Source organism: Phaenicophaeus curvirostris, chromosome 7 (assembly GCF_032191515.1).
Source record: "Phaenicophaeus curvirostris isolate KB17595 chromosome 7, BPBGC_Pcur_1.0, whole genome shotgun sequence".
NCBI classification, from domain to species: Eukaryota; Metazoa; Chordata; class Aves; order Cuculiformes; family Cuculidae; genus Phaenicophaeus; species Phaenicophaeus curvirostris.
The window spans coordinates 25,511,904-25,530,535 of NC_091398.1; the positions used below are offsets into that span (position 1 = coordinate 25,511,904).

At 41.9% G+C, this 18,632-nt stretch overlaps 1 protein-coding gene across 2 annotated transcripts in view; it reads left to right on the top strand.

Moving 5' to 3' along the window:
- The first annotated feature begins 442 nt into the window (after positions 1-442).
- Positions 443-18,632, top strand: part of USP37 (ubiquitin specific peptidase 37) — a 37,644-nt gene continuing 19,454 nt past the window's right edge. The window contains exons 1-15 of one of the 2 annotated variants that reach the window (XM_069861313.1): positions 443-496; positions 980-1,187; positions 5,427-5,598; positions 6,130-6,230; positions 7,489-7,670; positions 8,008-8,082; positions 8,663-8,760; positions 10,210-10,294; positions 11,201-11,362; positions 11,830-11,961; positions 13,711-13,834; positions 14,105-14,310; positions 15,363-15,480; positions 16,668-16,747; positions 18,071-18,235. In XM_069861313.1, coding sequence (XP_069717414.1) covers positions 1,032-1,187; positions 5,427-5,598; positions 6,130-6,230; positions 7,489-7,670; positions 8,008-8,082; positions 8,663-8,760; positions 10,210-10,294; positions 11,201-11,362; positions 11,830-11,961; positions 13,711-13,834; positions 14,105-14,310; positions 15,363-15,480; positions 16,668-16,747; positions 18,071-18,235 — 1,856 coding nt within the window. In that variant the 5' untranslated portion in view covers positions 443-496; positions 980-1,031. The remainder of the gene's footprint in view (positions 497-979; positions 1,188-5,426; positions 5,599-6,129; positions 6,231-7,488; positions 7,671-8,007; positions 8,083-8,662; positions 8,761-10,209; positions 10,295-11,200; positions 11,363-11,829; positions 11,962-13,710; positions 13,835-14,104; positions 14,311-15,362; positions 15,481-16,667; positions 16,748-18,070; positions 18,236-18,632) is intronic. The other variant, XM_069861315.1, reaches the window with a different exon arrangement.

The following is an 18,632-nucleotide window of genomic DNA, read 5'->3' on the forward strand; positions in this document are numbered from 1 at the left end:
GAGGGAGGCGGGCGGGGCCGCGTCGCTCTTTGCTAATTGTGCGCATGCGCAGAACGGAGGTGCGCGGGTAGGAGCGCGGCGCTTCTTTTACGCATGCGTAAATCTGGGGAGGGGGCCGGCGCGGGAGCCTCTTCTGCGCATGCGTAGGCTCGGGGGGGCGGAGCCGAGCGGTGCTGCTTCTCCGCGTGCGCAGGATCGGGCGGGCGGGGCCGCTCTAGCGCATGCGTGCGGCGGAGCCCGCCGCTTCTGCGCATGCGCGGGGCGGGACGGGCGGGCGCAGCCGCGGGTCTCGCCGGGAAGGGCGCCCGCCCGCCCGCGCTGACGTAAACTGGCGCGCGCGCGCGCCTGCGTGCGTGCGTGCGTCGCGCGGCGTCCCGCGCTGCTGGCCGGTTCCCGCCATTCGCCGCCGCCGCCGCCCCCTCCTTCCCCTCCCTCCCTTCCCCCCACTCCCCCCCCACCCCGGGGCCTCCTCCTGCACAGCGGCTCCGGGACGCAGGTACCGGGGCTCAGCCCCCCCCCCATGACCCCCGCGGCGCCTCCCCTCGCTCCGCACGGCCCGCGCCCCGCGCCTCCCTCCCGGTGGGGGCGGCGGGGCCGCTCCATTGGTTCCCTCTGGCTCGAGGTACGGCAGGGTCCGGCCGGGCCCCTCCCGCCGCTCTCTGCTCCCTCAGGAACGAGCGCGTTCGGCTCCCGTCCCTCACCGACTGCCCTCAGGCGCTTCTTCTTCTTCTTCCCTTAAATCCCTGGAAGTGGCTTTAAGGGTTTGGAAAACTTGTGTGTCCAGCCCGGGTCCTCCCGGCGGGGAGGAATCGGCGTTGCTGCCCGAACCGGGAGGGGTTTTATTCATCTTTTTCCGTTCCCTTCGCGTGTGTCCATCTCGCCTTCACTGGGGAAAACCGCGGAAACTTTTAAGCCACGGTCACATCTTCCTGTAGGGATTACCTGGCCTACCTGGTTATAAGTTTTTCCTTTTTAACAGGTGTTTAAGGTGGATTTGGCTTCCTCTCCTTATCTCTTTTCCGTGAGAAAGCATGGCTCCGCTCAAGGTGCACGGACCTGTCCGGTTGCGCAGCATGCATACCGGGATTACAAAATGGAAAGAAGGGAGCTTTGAGATTGTGGAGAAGGACAACAAAGTGAGTCTAGTGGTTCACTACAATGTTGGAGGAGTTCCAAAGACGTTTCAGGTACTCCAAATGTCAAGGCTTTTCTGTGGGCAGTGCATGGATTGTTCTCTTTTGTGAACAGCTGTCCTCTTCAAGGCTGTTGAGTGTCAGACAAACTTCTCTCTGTTGCTGTTTCTTGTTCTTTGTTTCCTGAACGCTAATCCCTTTGTGTAATTCTGCTGCAAGTTATTCCCGTGTTTTGTTAAAGGATCCACCAAGGTTGGCATCGAGATAGCACTGAATGGGAATTACTGAAAAGGCAGAGAAAAGTTACCAAAGTACAGAGCATCGTGGCTCACGTGTTCAGATCTATAGAAACATGTAGCCTTGCTGCTGGTGGTGCTGCTGCAGAATCCAGAGGCAAAGATCCTGAACACTTTGTGCTAGCAGTTTTCCCTTCTGAAGAGTAACAGTGATAACACGCTTGTAGCCTTTTGCTTGTTTATAAAAGTCGCTGCAATTGTTGCAGTTCTAGCTTTTAAATATGCCAAGTGATGCATTTTCCTCATTGGGAGGCTGATGCAGACCACTGTTAAAGGTTCCTTTACCTTTTTGTTGTTGTTGTATAGTTATTTTCAGCTCAGTCTTCCTGGTTTTTGTACAAAATGCCCCAAACCGAAAGAAGGCAAAGGAGTGTTTTTCTGTAAGAGATTTTTGTCTGATTTTAAAATAGGTATAGGATAGAAGAGCAGTTGAATTAAAAAACATCTATCTCAGGTAGCAGCTTTGTAACAGCTTAAAGTGATCTGTATGTTGGCTTCTGCATTTTCGTGCCAGGGCTGTGTTTCAGCTGTGGTGTTCACCAGGTCTCTCTGAGCTGTTTAATCCTGTGCATGGACTTAGTGAAAAAAAAATTCACTTTATTTTTGAATGATCAGGTTTTGCTGCCCAGATGTGCTGAAAAGTCTCAGCAAAGAACCTCGCATGCCATGTTGTCTTGGAATTGAGGTGTGAGGAAATGGTTGGCTGTGGATAGTTCCTACCTCTGTTACTGTAGGCTGGAAAAGAATCATCTGTTTTTTCACATGCGCTGCTTCTGAGAAGAGTGGTCTGTCCTCTCCTTCGTGCCTTCCCTGGGTGCTTGTTCTCACGAGCTCCTTTCTGCCTGGTCGAGTGTTAACGTGGTGTGGCAGTGACTCAAAAGGTGGTTCCATGGGCAGGATGAGCCTCCAGAACAACTAACCATGGCCTAAAGGGGCAGGTTTTTCACCCAGCCTCTCACATCTGTTGATTCTGTCACCTGTCAGATATCTACGTGAGCTCAGTGGAGGGTTTTTAGGGGAAAGGGCCAAACGCAAAGTCTGGTGGAGGGGCTGATATGGGACAATGCAGCTTGGAATACTGAAAAGGAGAAGTAGGAAATGAGCTGCTGCATCTTTAGACCAATTATTCTTGTTTGGAGGATGGCTATTTTTCAGCAGAATCTGCTTTCTGGTCCTGTTTATTTTGAAGCATCACAGACACTGGCACAAGAGCATGGGTGGGAGCAAGCAGGAGGCAGGGAGAGCAGCCTGCCCTTGGCTTGTGCTGGAGTGCAGTTTGTGTGAGCCAGCCCCAGTCTGTCACACTGCTGTTCCATGCTGCTGCAGATGTGGCAGATTATGGAATGTTTTAGGCTGGAAGGGACCTTAAAGATCATCTAGTTATAGCCTCCTACTATTGGCAGAGGCACCTTCCACTGGATCAAGTTGCTCAAAGCCTCATCTAATCTGCCCTCAAACATCTCCAGGGATAGGCCAGCGCCTCACCACCCTCAGATTAAAAAAAGTTCTTCGTAATATTTAATCTATATCTCCCTTCTTTCAGCTTAAAACCATTACCCATCATCGTATCTCTGCACTCCCCGATAAAGAGCCCCTCCCCAACTTTCCTGTAGCCCCCTTTCAGTACTGGGAGGCTGCTATAAGGTCTTCCCAGAGACTGTATAGAATCAGAGAATAACCAGGTTGGAAGAGACCCACTGGATCATCAAGTCCAACCATTCCTATCAAACACTAAACCATGCCCCTTAGCACCTCATCTAGGCACCTCATCCTGCTATCATCCAGAAGTAGCACTTTCTGTTGTTTGGGGTTCTTTTGACAAGTTTCTCTGCGAAAACTGTGGGCAATTTCCCCATCTTTTTTCCTTCTCTGTAATAGAGTGGATGGATCCAGGGTTATATTTCATTCTACAGTGACTGGTCACTGTGTCATCACATTTTTTGTCAGATGATGATGTTCTACTGATGTTTTGAAGCTTTGACTAAGTTGTCCTAGGTGCTAGATACATACTGAGAGAAGTATTTCATTTGCCTCCACCTCCAAAGACTTTGTAACAGTGACCGGACCGTAACGTGTGCATGGAGAGCATGGATGGAGCCCCCTCATGATAGCATTTTGAGTTGCAGTAGGTTGTTTTGCACTGAGATGAAGTTACTGTAGTCCTTTCGCACTGGACTCAGTGTTTTAAGAGAGGATGAGATAGTTGAAGCTCCTTTTTCAGTTCTTACATCTTTGAAGACGTTTTTAACTTATATTAAAAAAACAAAACCAAAACAAAAACTAATACACTAACCCCCTCAAAAAACCCTGAAAAGCAAAGATTGAGCACTAAGTATTTCAGAAGTGTCATTTTCCCAGCAAAATACACCCTTACTTTCTGACTGAGGTGGTTTTCCAGCCTCTTGTATAAAGGGCTGTTTTGTCTAGATTGGCTTTCAAAAAAAGCTAGGAAAAAAAGACATCTTGCTGACTCCATGGATATGAAGTGTCTTTATTATCTCAGTCTTCTTTTATTCCTGAACAAATCTCAATCAAAATCTGAAATAATTGTTGTTTTTAAACCTGTGTACAATTTGAAGGAGGCAAGGCAGATTCTAGAGCAGTGAGCTGCGGAACTTTGACGTTAGGGCATAATTAGTGCTCGTGTCTATTATTTCGGCATTGTTATTTAGGTTGGTAGCATGGCAGTAGGCAGGTCAGGCTGAGTTGGGAGAAGGCTTCAACCCGATGTGCAGTGTTTTTCTTCCTCTCGGGTAGCATCTGATGCCCATGTTTGTGGTTTCCAGTCCTGTATGAAGCACTAAGTGTCGCAGTAGGCATGGAGGTCATTGTGTAGCTGATGCTTGATTTCAGGGAAGGCTAAAGGAGCAGCAGCAAAATGAAGTAGTGAGCAAAAAAAGGGCAAAGGCATTGAAAATGAGACTATGCTTAAGCATCATGGAATTGTAGAGTGCTTTGGGTTGGAACGAACCTTTACAGGTCATGTAGTCCAACTAGGAGCAGGGGCATCTTAAACTCAGTTGGGTTGCTCAGAGCTCCATCCATCCTGACTTTGAATATTTCCAGGGATGAGGTCTCCAATACCTCCCTGGTCAACTTGTTCCAGTGTTTCACCACCCTCATTGTAAATAAATTTCTTCCTTCTATCCAGACAAAATTTGCTTTCCCTTAGTTGAAAGCCATTACTCCCTGTCCTGTCCTTTTTGCTAAAAAGTCTGTCCCCATCTTTCCTATCGGTCCCATATAGGTATTCCTATAGGTATCTATCTTCAAGCTTCCATGCAGCCTGTAGCTGTGAGATACTCTTTTGCTTCCTCTGCTTTTGGAGTGACCCTACATCTGTGTGGATGGTAGAGCCTTAACTGAAGTTCTTATAGGTGACTTGGCAAGAAGTAACAATTAAATAATGGTGTAATAAAGGAGCAACAGCTCTATTAGGATGCACAGATTCTTCTTAAAATTATTCTGCTGCTTGTCCTGAAAGTTTTGACACCACTAAATTGTTATAATGTTACCTATAGACCATGCATATTTCTTATTGGCTTATTCCCAAACCAAATTTTTAAGCTGTGCCAAATCTGTCTTCCCTGAGAGCAAATTATAAAGTGAGTAGAAGTTTGTACTTAATATTTAAAACTTTTTTCTATCTTAAATTATATGTAAATTTGATGTGGAAGTTTCAGGCAGCTAAATGGGACTGTATGAAGCATTTATTCCTTCACAGTTATAAGTATCACACACAGTAGCAAAGCAAGTTTCAGAAAGCTTACCTAGGAATATAGGGAGTTTTGAGCTATAGCGATGTTGTCCCTTTAGTTCTGTCAGCTTCCAAGATCACTGATTGCATTACTTTGGTGAGGCTTGAAGTGGAGCAGGGGGAAGTATTATTGTTGCAAGCGCTTCTTTCCCTCTCTGTTTGAAGCATTTTGTTTTAATGTGTAAATATTTTGGCCTTTTAAAAATGGATTTATGTTTATAGTCACTTCCTTGCTTTCAGCTAAGCCATAACATTAAAACTGTGACCTTACGACCAAATGGTAGAAAACTGTGCAGCCTGATGCTAACACTAAAGGATGCCAGCTTCCTGACGATTGATAAGGTACCATTTAAAGATGCAAATGAAATGCGGATGTATTTGGATGCAGTCCATCAAGACAGGATTCATCCTGGTAAGTGCAATTGTTGTATATCACGTTAATAACCATTTGGAGAGGGGTTGGTGCTGTGTTTGTTTTCCATCGTTAGCCATTTAGTCCTCCTTTTATTACTTTCTTCGCGTTTGTATAAATGCTTCCTTCTGGCCGTGACCCCCAATGTCTGTTATAGACCTTTTTCATAGTGTAGCTCTGTCATGATGGACAATAAGCAGAGGTTAAACCTGCAGGAGTTGTTAGCGTCAGTATTTGAAAGCCTCTTGTTTCTTTAGCATACCTACATAGCCTCTTTCCTTCTTTGTTTTTCCTCTTTATTTTATTTTGCTCTTCATAAGGATAGAAACTTTGTTGCCATCTGACTAAACGACCAATATAAGGGATGTCTGTAAACATGTGCTGTGTCTGTGCACTCAGAATGTTGTACTCTCTGTTGGCAAGAAATCTTGTGCATCCCTTCCAAAATCAACTCCAGCTAAATAATGTCTTAGAAATAAGAATGCCAGTTAAATGACAATCAAATCAAATGTTGTGTACTTTTCCTGTCAGCTGGGAAACCCTCTCAGGGATCTGGCAGCTTTGGAGGCGTGCTGGGCAGCAGGACCACACAGAAGGAAGCTAATAGGCAATTCTCTTATATGGAGAACCAGGTTTGTTTAAATGTTTGTCGTCTCCTCTAAGTTTATTATGCTCATTTCCTCCTCTCATTCTCTTATTGCATGTTGTAATAGCACCGTAAATACTTATTTTGCATCCAAAGCCTTTGTAATCTAGAGGGCTTGGAATAGATGTGAACAGGGTGGTTGGCAACAGTGTGTCTTGCTTGTGAGGAGGCATTTATTCTGTATGAATAAGAAAGGTCAGTGCCTGACTGTGGAAGACAGAGGATGTTCTTCATGCTGAGCTATCAGTCTGGCAGAGGAGAAGGAGAAACAAAGGGAAATTACATGATTAAGACTTGCTTCTCACATAGTTCTAAATATCTCTGTACTGAACACCTTACGTAGCAGCTGAACCTGTTACAGTCAGCATGGGTCTTAATGAGTTTAGCAGACTTCAGCCAAATGTATGTTGAAAAGCTGCTGACCCAGTTTTGTATCAAAATAAAGTTACTGAATTTGTGGCGTTCTGCTCAGGTTTTTGTGTAAATTTTGCATACTTTTCCCTGAAAGTAGTTTTACTTCAAAGTACATTTGTTCTTCCTTCTTTCCCTGGGTAACACAGATTTCATGGTGTATCTGTGGGCTTATATTTACATTATCTCTGTGAATATACTTGTGTTACCGCCCCGAGCTAGAGTATTTTTGATGTTGTCCCAAAACAAATTTTATGTGTTGCTTAAAGGCAATCTCACAGTAAAAACTTTTCAGGCTGTGTATACAGTGGTAAGATGAGACATGTTGAGTTTTCAAGTCTAAAATTGACCAACATTCCTTAGTAAACCAACCGTTAGCTGTTTCCACTGCATTACCTGTGGGGCTCGCGTGGCCCAGGGCTGCCAGGGCGCTGTTCTAACCCTGTGGGGTTTAATCCAGCACTCTTGTTTCTTAATACCTCCCAGGATTGATCAGGGTGTGGTTAGGAATCATGCCTTGGGTTTTTTAGTGTCAAACCATATAAAGGAGATTTAAAAAAAATTGAAGTTCAGTGGACTTAGCATCGGAAAATGAGAAGTGAAGTTGGTGACGGCAGTAGAATTTCATGTTTATGAGTTGCATCAGCATGGCCAAAATTTTACCTATGCCTAATTAAACTCTCTTAACCTATTAAAAGTAGGAAATTGCTGCTTTTGGGTGCTACACCGTAGCAAGTGGAGTAGTGGTGGAAGTGCTAGTTTAGGCTAAAGGTGGTCATGTTTTTAACCATTTTGGTTGTCTCCTTGCCCCTCTCCTGTTGGGTGTTTTGCAGACTCCTCCCAAAAGAGTGACCGTGGAAAGTAAGGAGGAAACACCATTTCGAAAGGTGCTGGGTACCCCAGCAAGAGCATCTGCTAAGAATTCTGCTGGAAATGGAACACCTGGCAACAGGGTGAACGTTCCAGCATCTCCTGCCTCATCAGGCCCTCACAGAAATGGCTTGTTGGAGAATCGGTAGGAGTGTTATCCTCTTATTATGATATTGTTAGCATTTAGCTCTTCTTAGAGCTGCAGGTGGAACTTTGTACACATAGAAGAAAGAAAGGAGTATATTTCTTTGGTTTTGCCATTACTTTTAACAGGAAATTAATATGTGCTCTTCTGGCCTTTGGCTGGTACTGGCACTAGAGCTTTATGAACAATTTAAGAGTTGGGCAGACCAAATTCTTCTCTGTAAATTATGTTATAAAAGTGGAGATTGCAGGAGATGGGTGCAAAATGCCCAGAAAGCCTTGAGGAGTTCTGTTCGCTTTCTGGAAGAATGACCACTTCAAAATTTTTCTGTCATCAGTGAAAAGAGGAAAAGAACACAACCACCTGGTTCAGAAATCAGTGAAGATTATCCCAAAGAGAATGATTCTTCAACGTAAGTGGTCATTGTTTCTAATTTCTGATTTAAACTTTGTTCACTTGTAAAGGTAAATTTTTGTGAAAAGAATGTTTAGGTATTTCCTGTCTCACCAGCACAGTACAGACCAGCCAGTAGTTAACTTCTGAATGCTCCAAGTGCTTGGAACAGGGTTTGCATTCAAGGTTAAAGAGGGAACCACAACCTTCTCTAGCAGCTGATTTACAGAAACTGGCGCACGCAAATTTCATGTCATCTTTTCTTTTGTAGTTTAGTCAGGATTGCCATACATGCTGTACGGGTACAGCAATAGGTACCTTCTTTATTGTACTTGCTTTGACCCTTTTCAGACCAAAATTCATTAAGGGAAATTGCCATCTGAAGAATAAGCTCCATGTGTTTGAAATTGCATTTAATCAAAAGTAAGAAGGCTTCTTTAAATTAACTGATTAAACTTTCTGCAAGTAAAGTTTAACTATTCCATTGTTGAGTATTAAAATTGATAGGAGAGAAAACTTTAAAACAAGTTGTAAGTAGCAAGCAGAAATATCCTGTATCTTCTATAACTGCACTGACTTCCACTTTTGTTTACCTGTAGGAATAATAAGGCCTTGAGTGATCCAGCATGGAAGTACTTAAACAGCAGCAGAGAGAAACAGCTGAATCTGAAGCAGGCAGAGGAAAATAGGACATCAGGTAATAAAATATAAGTAAAGCCAAGTGAAACCTGGTTTTGACTGGTAGGATTTTACCACTTTGATATTAGTTCAGCAAGTTGCTGCAGGGATGGTTTCCCTAACTTGCTTTCCCTGTGCCGTTAACTCTCTTGCTTCCTACGAAGCTGCATTTGAGGTGTGGACAGTTTGTCTTTGTTATCAAAGCATTTCCTGCTGTAGTGTGACCCTGACCTTTATACTCGGTGCTGATGCCAGCTTGTGTGCTGCCTTATTTGAAAATTCAACATGGAGCTTGGGACTTTTCTCCAAGCCTTCCTTCCCTTTGGGAAGGGGGCTCCTGTAAGCACCTAAGGATTCCCTTTTTACTCTTTTTCTTGTTTATTTTTAAGGCTATCATTTTCTATTAATGCCCACATTAATTGTAGGCTGGTTTTCTGCTGAACGTGTGTAGTGTTTGCCCTTGTCTCTTCCCCAGAACTTTGAGGGGGAGTTATTTAGGGACAGGACTTTTTTTCTGTTGGATACCTGTGTGTGGCAAGGTTTTACTGACAATATAGAAATACCAACAATAGGTACATACGCTGTAAACAGCGTTGTTCATCTGTTTTACTGCTAAATACTAAGACTTTTTCTCCATAAAGGGAAACGGATAAAAGATTTTGCTTTTATGGGGAATCTTGCTGAATGGATTCCTTTAGTGCAGCTCTGATGGCACAAACATGTTGCTGGAGGAGACACTGGGGTGAATGTTTTATCTTTGAATGACTATCTGGTTTGCCCTTTAGATTTAAAATTAGAATCTGTCAGCGTATACCTGCGAGTTCAGGTAACGGTATTGCAAACTTGCTTCATATAGCTGCATTTTTCAAAGCTGCATGGCTCAAACCACTTCAAGTTGGGATAGAATCAAATGTTTATTCATTATCCAACCTAAATGATGCTGTGATTCACTGTAACGGGTGTGGCTTTGAGTCAAGAGCATGTGGTTTTTATGTGGCACTATCTGAAACATTAGAGGCTGAGGATCTGACACAATGATATCAGAACAGTGAAACAATCGTATTTTGCCCCAGGCACATAGTAATTTACTGTGGAATTTGGAGTGGAAACTGTTTTCAATTCTGCATATTTACCTTGAATTTTTGAGAGTGCTGTAGTAGAAATCATTAGTTTTCAGTTGTGTATCTCATTTTAACAACAGGTAGACATTTATTATCTTTCAGATAGTTAAGACCATTCAATGACTTCGTAGTGTTTTGTATTGCAGTTTGGATTAGATGGGGGTTACTTACATGTTATTATTTGCATTAGTGCTTCTAAGTATGTGAGTTAGTACTTTACCAACCAGTTCTGTGAAAGAGTATTAGGTTTTTTCAACCTTTTGACTAAATACTTTTAAACCTGTTGTATATGATATACAAGAGCTGAGTTACCTGGAATAAAATGACCTACTTCTCTGCTTTTCAAGGTATTTTACCACTGCAGTCATCGTCATTTTATGGTAGTCGGTCCTCAACAAAAGAGTACTCCACTGGCAGTTCCACCCTGGACAGGTAGGACTGAATCACAAGTGTGAACTCTAAACGACAGTTCTTTCCCAGGAATTAGGATCTTCAGTTTCCTGTGTGTTCATCAAGTGGTATATAGTTTATATACATAAAATGTGTTTGTATGTATATATATTTTTTTAATGCAGGAACACCATCTAGGCGTGTAGTGTGGTTACAGTTGCTTTAGTTACATCTGAAAACTCCAATTACTGCTTTCAATAGATAGACTTTCTGAAATCACTCGCCTAGGCTAGGCATTGCGAGTGAGTAATCCAGATGGTATCTAAACTCTAGGTGGTTTAAGTGGAACTTCAGACTGAATCCTTAGTTCATTTTTCCCGAGTAGATAAATGGGATTATATTTTAATAGCAGTATTTCAGTAATACTGAATCCTGCTGAGGCTGGGATTCTTACACGTTAGATGTTGTGCAATCAGATTGTCTGTGCCCTAGGTAGGTGAGATGCAAGACCAAGCCTAAAAAGAAGCATTGTCCACACTTTACATATGAGAGACTGAGGTCCAGGGTGATTAAGTTACAAGAACAAGAGGCTGAAAATGAAGACCTTGGCCCAGATGTGAATTTTCAGTGTGTCTAAGTAGTGGCAATCTCATGATACACAATCGTTCTTCCTCTCGTCGTACAGTGTGGGAAACTATTAAATATCTTAAAGACAAAAAGGTTGCTTACATGGCCTGCACACCTGTGGATGTAAGCAAATTTAACCAAAGTATTAGAGTGCTCTGGAGAGGAGTTGTCTCTCACACACCTCTTTTGCATTATGATACCTGCTAGTTATCTCATGTGGTTTTACCAGTCCTTGTCTTCTATAGTGATACAAGTCCGGTGTCATGAACTATTGAGGAAGGCGTGAGAAATCTTAAACTACTTATCCTTTTATGTTTTTAGGTCTAGTGTATCCAGCCAGACCTCTTCAGCTAAAAGAAGCCTAGGATTTCTTTCTCAGCCTGCCCCTCTTTCTGTTAAAAAAATGAGATCTAATCAAGATTACACAGGGTGGAACAAACCCCGAGTCCCCCTTTCCACTCATCCTCAACAACAGTTACAAGGGTAAATTTAATTTTCTTTATCTAGCCTGCATGCTTTGCTCATCAGAATATGCATGTTGTTGTAATAATTATTTAATAACAAAAGAAAAAATCTTGAAATTAATGAATACTGAGACAGGGAACACTTTTCCCGGTTTGGAAAATATGTATTCTAATTTTGTTTCCTGGGAAATTTAAACATAATTTCAGGTAATTCACATGGTTTTCATACACTTCTATGATTTGTTTCTCAGTCTTGTATGTGTACACATCTTTTTAGTTTTTGTCATAGAAGCTCATGTTTGCTTTCCTGATAAATACAGCCTCCCATGGGTTTTCAGTTTGGTCTGAAGGGCAGGAGAACAGCTCCAATAAGGAACTCTGTGGGGAGTGGCTGGGGTGAATGTCCAGTGTGTTAGTAGTGCCCTGTTTAACACTGGCATGTTTGCACATTGACATCCATACTATGTTCAACATTCTTTTTTTCAGGTTTTCAAACTTGGGAAACACCTGTTATATGAATGCCATCCTACAGTCCTTGTTTTCCATTCAATCTTTTGCTAATGATTTGCTCAAGCAGGGTATCCCATGGAAGAAAATTCCACTCAATGCACTTATCAGGTAAAACTCACTTTCTGGCAAGGATATTTTTCTCGTTTATTACTGAAAAACTGGTTTTGCAATACTGAAGCACCTTTTCAGAGGGTAATTTGCATTTGTAGGTAATAAAATAAATCATAGAGCACTCTCTAATTTGGAGTTTTACTTTAGAAATAGGAAGTAGGCTCTTAAAAACTGCTATGCTGAGTTACAGGCAGTCTTTTGGATCTTCTGCTGTGTTTTTAAAGGCAGAGTGAAGTGCTTCAGAAGAAAATGCAAGAAACTGCGAAACAAATAGATGCAGAATAACTAATTTCTAAAACATTACCGGCTTGGGTTTAAGCCACTAATCTTACCTGATATGCAAGGGCTGGTGCCTTTTTGGAAAATACCCTTTGTTTAATAGCTGTGGAGCATGTCTGAATTGTGTGTACTTCGTCTTCTTCGATGTTCATCTGAACTCTCAGTTCAGTCAAACCTCATGTCAAGAAACTCGAAGGGTTTCTGTAATGCTTAACACGCTTTTCTCTTTGAAATTTTGAATACCTGTACTGTTCAGATTCTGGTTTTGTCTGTCAGACAAATGGTTGTTTGCTCTTGAAGCGTGCGCCCCACATACCTAATGGTAATTGTGTGGGGAGAGATTGTGCCATAGTACCTGGGATGGAGGGCAGCACGTGATCGTGTGCAACGAGTCAGAGTTTATGTGCAGAGGCATCTGCTTTGGCGTCTTTTGGTTTGGGTATGGGCACCGGATCTCACATGATGAGTCTTTTTCTGGTTGAAAAGCGATTGCCTATCAACTACTTTATAGTAGTAGAAAAGGTGTGTTTCCTAACATGTTTCACTGGCAGCTGTAGAGGGTTGGGAGAGTGTGCACACTGTTTTAGTGTAGCTCAGCAGAACAGTAGAAACTTGTGGAACTGCAGTGAACTGGTGAGATTTTTTTGGTAACTGTGTGTTAGTTGTTGGTTTGTGGTTGGAGGGGTTTGCACTGCTCTTTCCTGTCTTTATTTGGGTTTTTTGTGTGCTTGTGTGTAATGGAATGTGCCATCTTCCCATCACCTTCCCATGTACGTTCTATGACCGAAAATGTTGTACTTGGAATATTTTGGGTGTGTGTTTCCTGTGAAATTATAAAGCAGTTGTAAAAGATAACTAAATCATAGTAAATGAATGACACAGGTAAATTTTTTTAACAAAGTTACCAGTAATGCTGTAGGTAGCCTCAGCCGAGGAACTCCTCAGGGCTCTCTTGTCTTTTTTTCCTATTCTGTTGTAATGTTTTCCTGTCAAAAGAAGTAAAGCCTGAAAGCAAGTAGAAATGTAAACATTAAAAAAGGAAATAGAAACCAGTCTGACCGTGCAAGCTGAATTTAATGATTTTGTGTTGTTTGGTGCTGTGAGATTTTGCATCTCCCATCAGTACAAATATGTTCAAAAAAGCATCGTGGTGGGTTGTTTTCCTCATTGTAAGAAATATAGCAGAAATAAGCTTATAGAACTTTATAAGACTCTACCTTAAAAAGATAGTGGATTTTTGTGGTTCCCTTGGGTCCTATTCCAATGATAGCCTCAAATGAGATATTTTGAAATACTTGAAATGGAGGAGGTTAATTGTATATGAGATATTGTCATACAGAACCCCTAAACCACTTATCACAGGAGAAAAGCTTTTAGGTACTCTTAAAATGAGATATTGTGAGTTTTATTTTGTTCCTCTAAAGTCCTGGAAAGCCAATCATTGTTTCATTACATTGATTTCTGCAGACGTTTTGCTCATCTGCTTGCTAAGAAGGATGTCTGCAGCCCTGAGGTTAAGAAAGAGCTGCTCAAGAAGGTGAAAAGTGCCATTTCAGCTACTGCAGAGAGATTTTCTGGGTACATGCAGAACGTAAGTACCATATTATCTAGAAACTGTTATGTGTGTTTTGTTCAGTGCTTGAACTGCACTGAACTCCTGTCAAGTTTCAACACGATTTGACTGTGACTCGAGCTTTTGACTTAATGACAATGATTGCTTGCTGTATGCTAGAGCAGAACTGTCTTGGTATTGCTGAATGCAATGAATTAAACTGTTGTTCCTACACTCTGTGTGTGTTGGAGAGAAAAATACTGAATGAGGTTGTACAAAATCACTTTGATACGCTTACCTCGTTTCTAGGATGCACATGAGTTCTTGAGCCAGTGTCTGGATCAGCTGAAGGAAGACATGGAAAAGTTAAACAAAACTTGGAAGAGTGAGCCAGTCCCTAGTGAGGATAACTCACCTGGACGGGCGTCTGATGACCTCTCAGCCACCAAAGTTTACACGTGTCCGGTTATCAGTAACTTAGAGTTTGAGGTTCAGCATTCTATCATTTGCAAAACGTAAGTGTGCTTGAGGTCTTTTCTCAAATGTACTTTTAAAAGACTGGAAAGCCCTTCCATCTTGCATGACTTCATTTTCAGGCTATGACTACAACTTAGAACTATGTTTTTTCCAAAGCTAGATATTTAGAAGATAACGTGCAGTCTAGGTATGCTATAAACCTTACACCGTGCTGTCTGCTGCCTCCTTTAAACAGCTTCATGCTATTTACTTCTTCATTAAGTATCCAGTGGAAAGCTGTGTTTTGCTTTTTGTGTACTGGTTGTATGAGAATAGGGGATTTCAGCCAAGTAATGTTTCCTCTTAAAAAAACATGGGAAGCTGTGTTTTCAATTTGTTCTTTCCCAGGGGCTTCCCGGGAATATTTTCTTCTGTCTCTGTAGGTTATTACTGAAAAAGATGTAAACCACTATGTCTGGCTATTTGTTGTTTATGACCTGTGCAGCAGTTTACCATACACGAGTTTTTATGAACACAGACGTTTAGGAATATTACTTTAGATGTACTGCATTAGTTGCCTAAATAATTAAAAGTAAATTGCATGCAGGTTACAGTTAGTGCAGGCAAGTGAGTATGGAATCCTTTTTTTTTAACAAGGCATAAGAAAATTGATATTTCTTTTTAGAAGGACTCTACTGTTGTTTGGGTTTTTGTGGGTTTTTTTTTTTCTAAAAGCAGTTTGAAAGCATTTCTAGGCTTTCATTTCTTCAGGGCTGGGATGACTTCTTTTCTTCCCAGAATGTAGAATGAAGACGACATATTCAGCTGGATAGCAGTCATTTCCTGTGTCCCTTATCGCTTGCCTACCCAAAGCAGTCTGTGGTTTTTTTCTCACCCTTACATAAATGTTTCTTTCAACTTCTAAAGCATCGAAGTGAAATCCCCAAATTCAGCATTGTCATAAGCATCAAACAGTTTCATGTTTATGAGTAAAAATAGATTAATCGAGGCATGTATTTACTGTGAAGTTACTTTAGACTAAAAAGTTTAAATCGTTATTAGTTTCAGGTGTATATTTTGTCAGACTTGCATAAGTGTGTTTCTTCCTTAGGTGTGGTGAAACAGTCACCAAACGAGAACAGTTTAATGACCTCTCCATTGACCTTCCTCGAAGAAAGAAATTGCTTCCTTCTCGATCGATCCAGGATTCCCTTGACCTCTTTTTTCGGGTATGTAGTCTTGGGGTTGGTTTTATTCACTGTGGATCATGTGCAGGTTATGTACCGCATGGAAATTCTGATTGTGTAGCTGATGATTAGTTTCTATGACAGTGATTGCAGTTATATAAAATAACTGCATTCTTTTGAGATTGACCTTGCCAGGATATAGAAGTGTTTTATTGTAAAATGCTGTGAGGAAATAGCTGATCCTTACACTGCTGCTGTGAAATAAGTGAACTTCCCGTTTTTTGTGGTAGAAGAGTTGAGACACAAACAAATACAAAGGAGAGAAGGGAGTCAGACTGAAATAATCACTCGGGAATTGATGCTTCCTCTCCTGGGTTGGGATGCTTTAACAGGTTATGTACTGCCCTATCTGGCACGGAGAAAAAAGTTCGAGCAGATATAATCACTGGAAAAAATAGTTGTAATATGTGGGTGCTGTCTGGTAAATGGAGTCTCAAGGTGGGGTTTTTGATAGCTAAAAATGAGCATTACCTCTCTGTCATATCTTAAAACAGACCCGTGTTGTTTCTCCATGTACAGGTGGTGTTTTCAACAGATAGAATAATTGACAGGCTTGTTCTTCTAAAATTTGGTGGAGGTTTTACATTTTAAAAAAAAAGTCTTAAAATTATAGTGGTGGCCTCACTTAAGGAAAGTGCTATAGAAATGACGGGTGGCTGAGTCATATAATTTCAGCACAGTGAAATTATAACACCCTTGTGTTATCTGTTCAGAACTCTACTCTCATGCAACGCATCCTTGAAAACCTTAGATGAGGACAGGTTTTCAGGAGCAAAGTTGAGGTTTTGAATAAGAGAGAGAACTTCATGGCAAATTATCCTCCACTGAAGGTTATTAAAAAAAAAATTGTGTATGGGAGAGAAGGCTGTAAACCTTGTGAGAATGTCCCCTCTCTTTGGAAGGTAAATTGTGTCAACTGTGGCTAATTTGCTGGTCCACAATAGACTTGCAGGAAAAATTCCACTTATATTAGTTGTTACGTTGTCAAATTGTAAGCTCTGCTCCCTGTCCTCTCGTTAGATGCCCTCATGTTAGGTCATGTTGAAGATTATTATAATTTTAAGTGTAACTGCTGTTTTGAAGGGTTTCTGTGACAGCCAAAAGCAATTTGCTTTCTGTTGAGATCCATTTGAGTCTTTTGTTCTACTAGTCATTGTTTTCCTAAACAGGCGGAGGAGATTGAGTATTCCTGTGAGAAGTGCAACGGAAAATCTGCTGTTGTCACACACAAGTTCAACCGGCTTCCCAGGTAAATGTTGACATCTGTTCCTCTCTTTCCTGGTAGCACATATTGCAAAAGTGCAAGCAAAAGTCCCTCAAAAAGTCAGGCTGCGAAAATGGATAGGACAGTATGTATGGTGGTCAGCGTGTGAGAAAGTGTATGTGCAGGTGTTGGTCTTTGTGCTGTTCTTTGCTTCCCCTCTAAAGAAGCCCTTTTGGAAACCCTCTGCAACACTTCTCTCTTCCTCCCTATCACCACGCAAAGAGGGTTGAATTTTCCAATTTCCCTTTTCTTGGGGTTTCTTGGACCTGAGTGAAGCAGAAACATTTAAAAAATTTTTTACACACGTGCTGGAAATATAATGTTTTGTGCTCAGCTGACCTCATGGGCAGGACTGAGTTGGAGGCATTAGTACCAGAAGGTACATAAAGGCTTTTGCTTTGATTGATTATTTCTTACCATGTTGATACATGTTTTCCCCCGGTAAGCATTGCACTTTGAGGAGGAAGGCAGACACTTTGAGGGTTAATGGCGTGCTAGATGGTTTCTGACCTCATGGTTGGATCTAGTTCCTTATTTAGAGTGGAAGTGCTTGGAGATAGAGATCATTTTCTCATGGATTATAAAGCTCAGAGTCTGAGCTCGGCTTTATCCTTCTGTCGTTGTCCCAGGTACGCTCGTACTGAACCCAGTAACTCTGTAGTTAGCTTGCGTTTTGTTTGAATAGTGTATTTATGCTAGCTAGCCTGGAAAACCATTGAATATTAGCCCAACATAAGTGATGACACAGCTGTGTGATATAAACCAACAGTACGAAGTGCAGCCTGAGGGAGAAGATTCAGTGTAAGGAGATCTTTTCAGGCTCTTTTGTATTGTAACAATCAAAAGCTCTTTCAAAGAGAAAGTGTCGTGATGGATGACCCGAGTACATCTTGCACTGGACACAGTTCCCCCTCAGTTTTGGGCAGCTGTGTGATTCTTCCATCACAGACTTCACTCTCTGGGATTAACACGGTAGCGTTCTGGCCTATAATGTTAACACTTCAATTGTTTCCTACCTCTCACTGCATAGTAGAAATAATTAGTTTGATAAAGGTGATTTCTTCTGCTTGACTAAAGAGCCAGGGCGTACAGAACAAACCAGGAAGCCTCCTGAGTAAGCAGAGTCTGCGCCTTGCACAAAGTTGGGTGATGGACAGGAGAGTAATTACCTGTCTCATGCCAGATCAGAGTTGGATGGTGTTTCACAGCACCCCAAAGTAATAATCTGTTTGTGATTCAGGTGAATGCACTGTGTAATCGGGGCTACTGTTTCAACATTAACATTTGTCCCTCTCTCCCGACTCCCAGGGTCCTGATTCTTCATCTGAAACGATACAGCTTCAATGTAGCGTTGTCTCTCAATCATAAAGTTGGGCAGCAGGTGGTTATTCCAAGATACTTAACCCTGCTTTCACACTGTACGGAAAGCACGAGGCTGCCACTGACACTGGGATGGAGCGTCCATTCTGCAATGTAAGTTGTGATTGATCTCTGCCATGCTAAGCACATACGCCACAAGGTGGGCAGTTGTCTGATCTCCTCCAGAAGATGTCTAAGCAAGGAAATGTTAAAATTATGTGGCTTGTGGTGTGCATTGCTAGTTTGTAATGTTGCCATCATAAGAACATGTATGGAAAGGAGGTATGATAGAAGCACTCAGAAGAGTCAATGGGCATTATCTAGGGAGTATTTGGTAAGAGACTTCACTGTCCTTGAAAATAGCTTTCCTGTCCCTTTTCAGAGAATTTCTGTTGGTAGTTTCTAAAATTTATGCCTCAGTTCAAAACAATCTAGATTACCTTTCTCTCCACAGAACACTTAGCTCTGCTTAGGACGTGTAACATCTTACCTTTTTGTGCTGATTTCCACT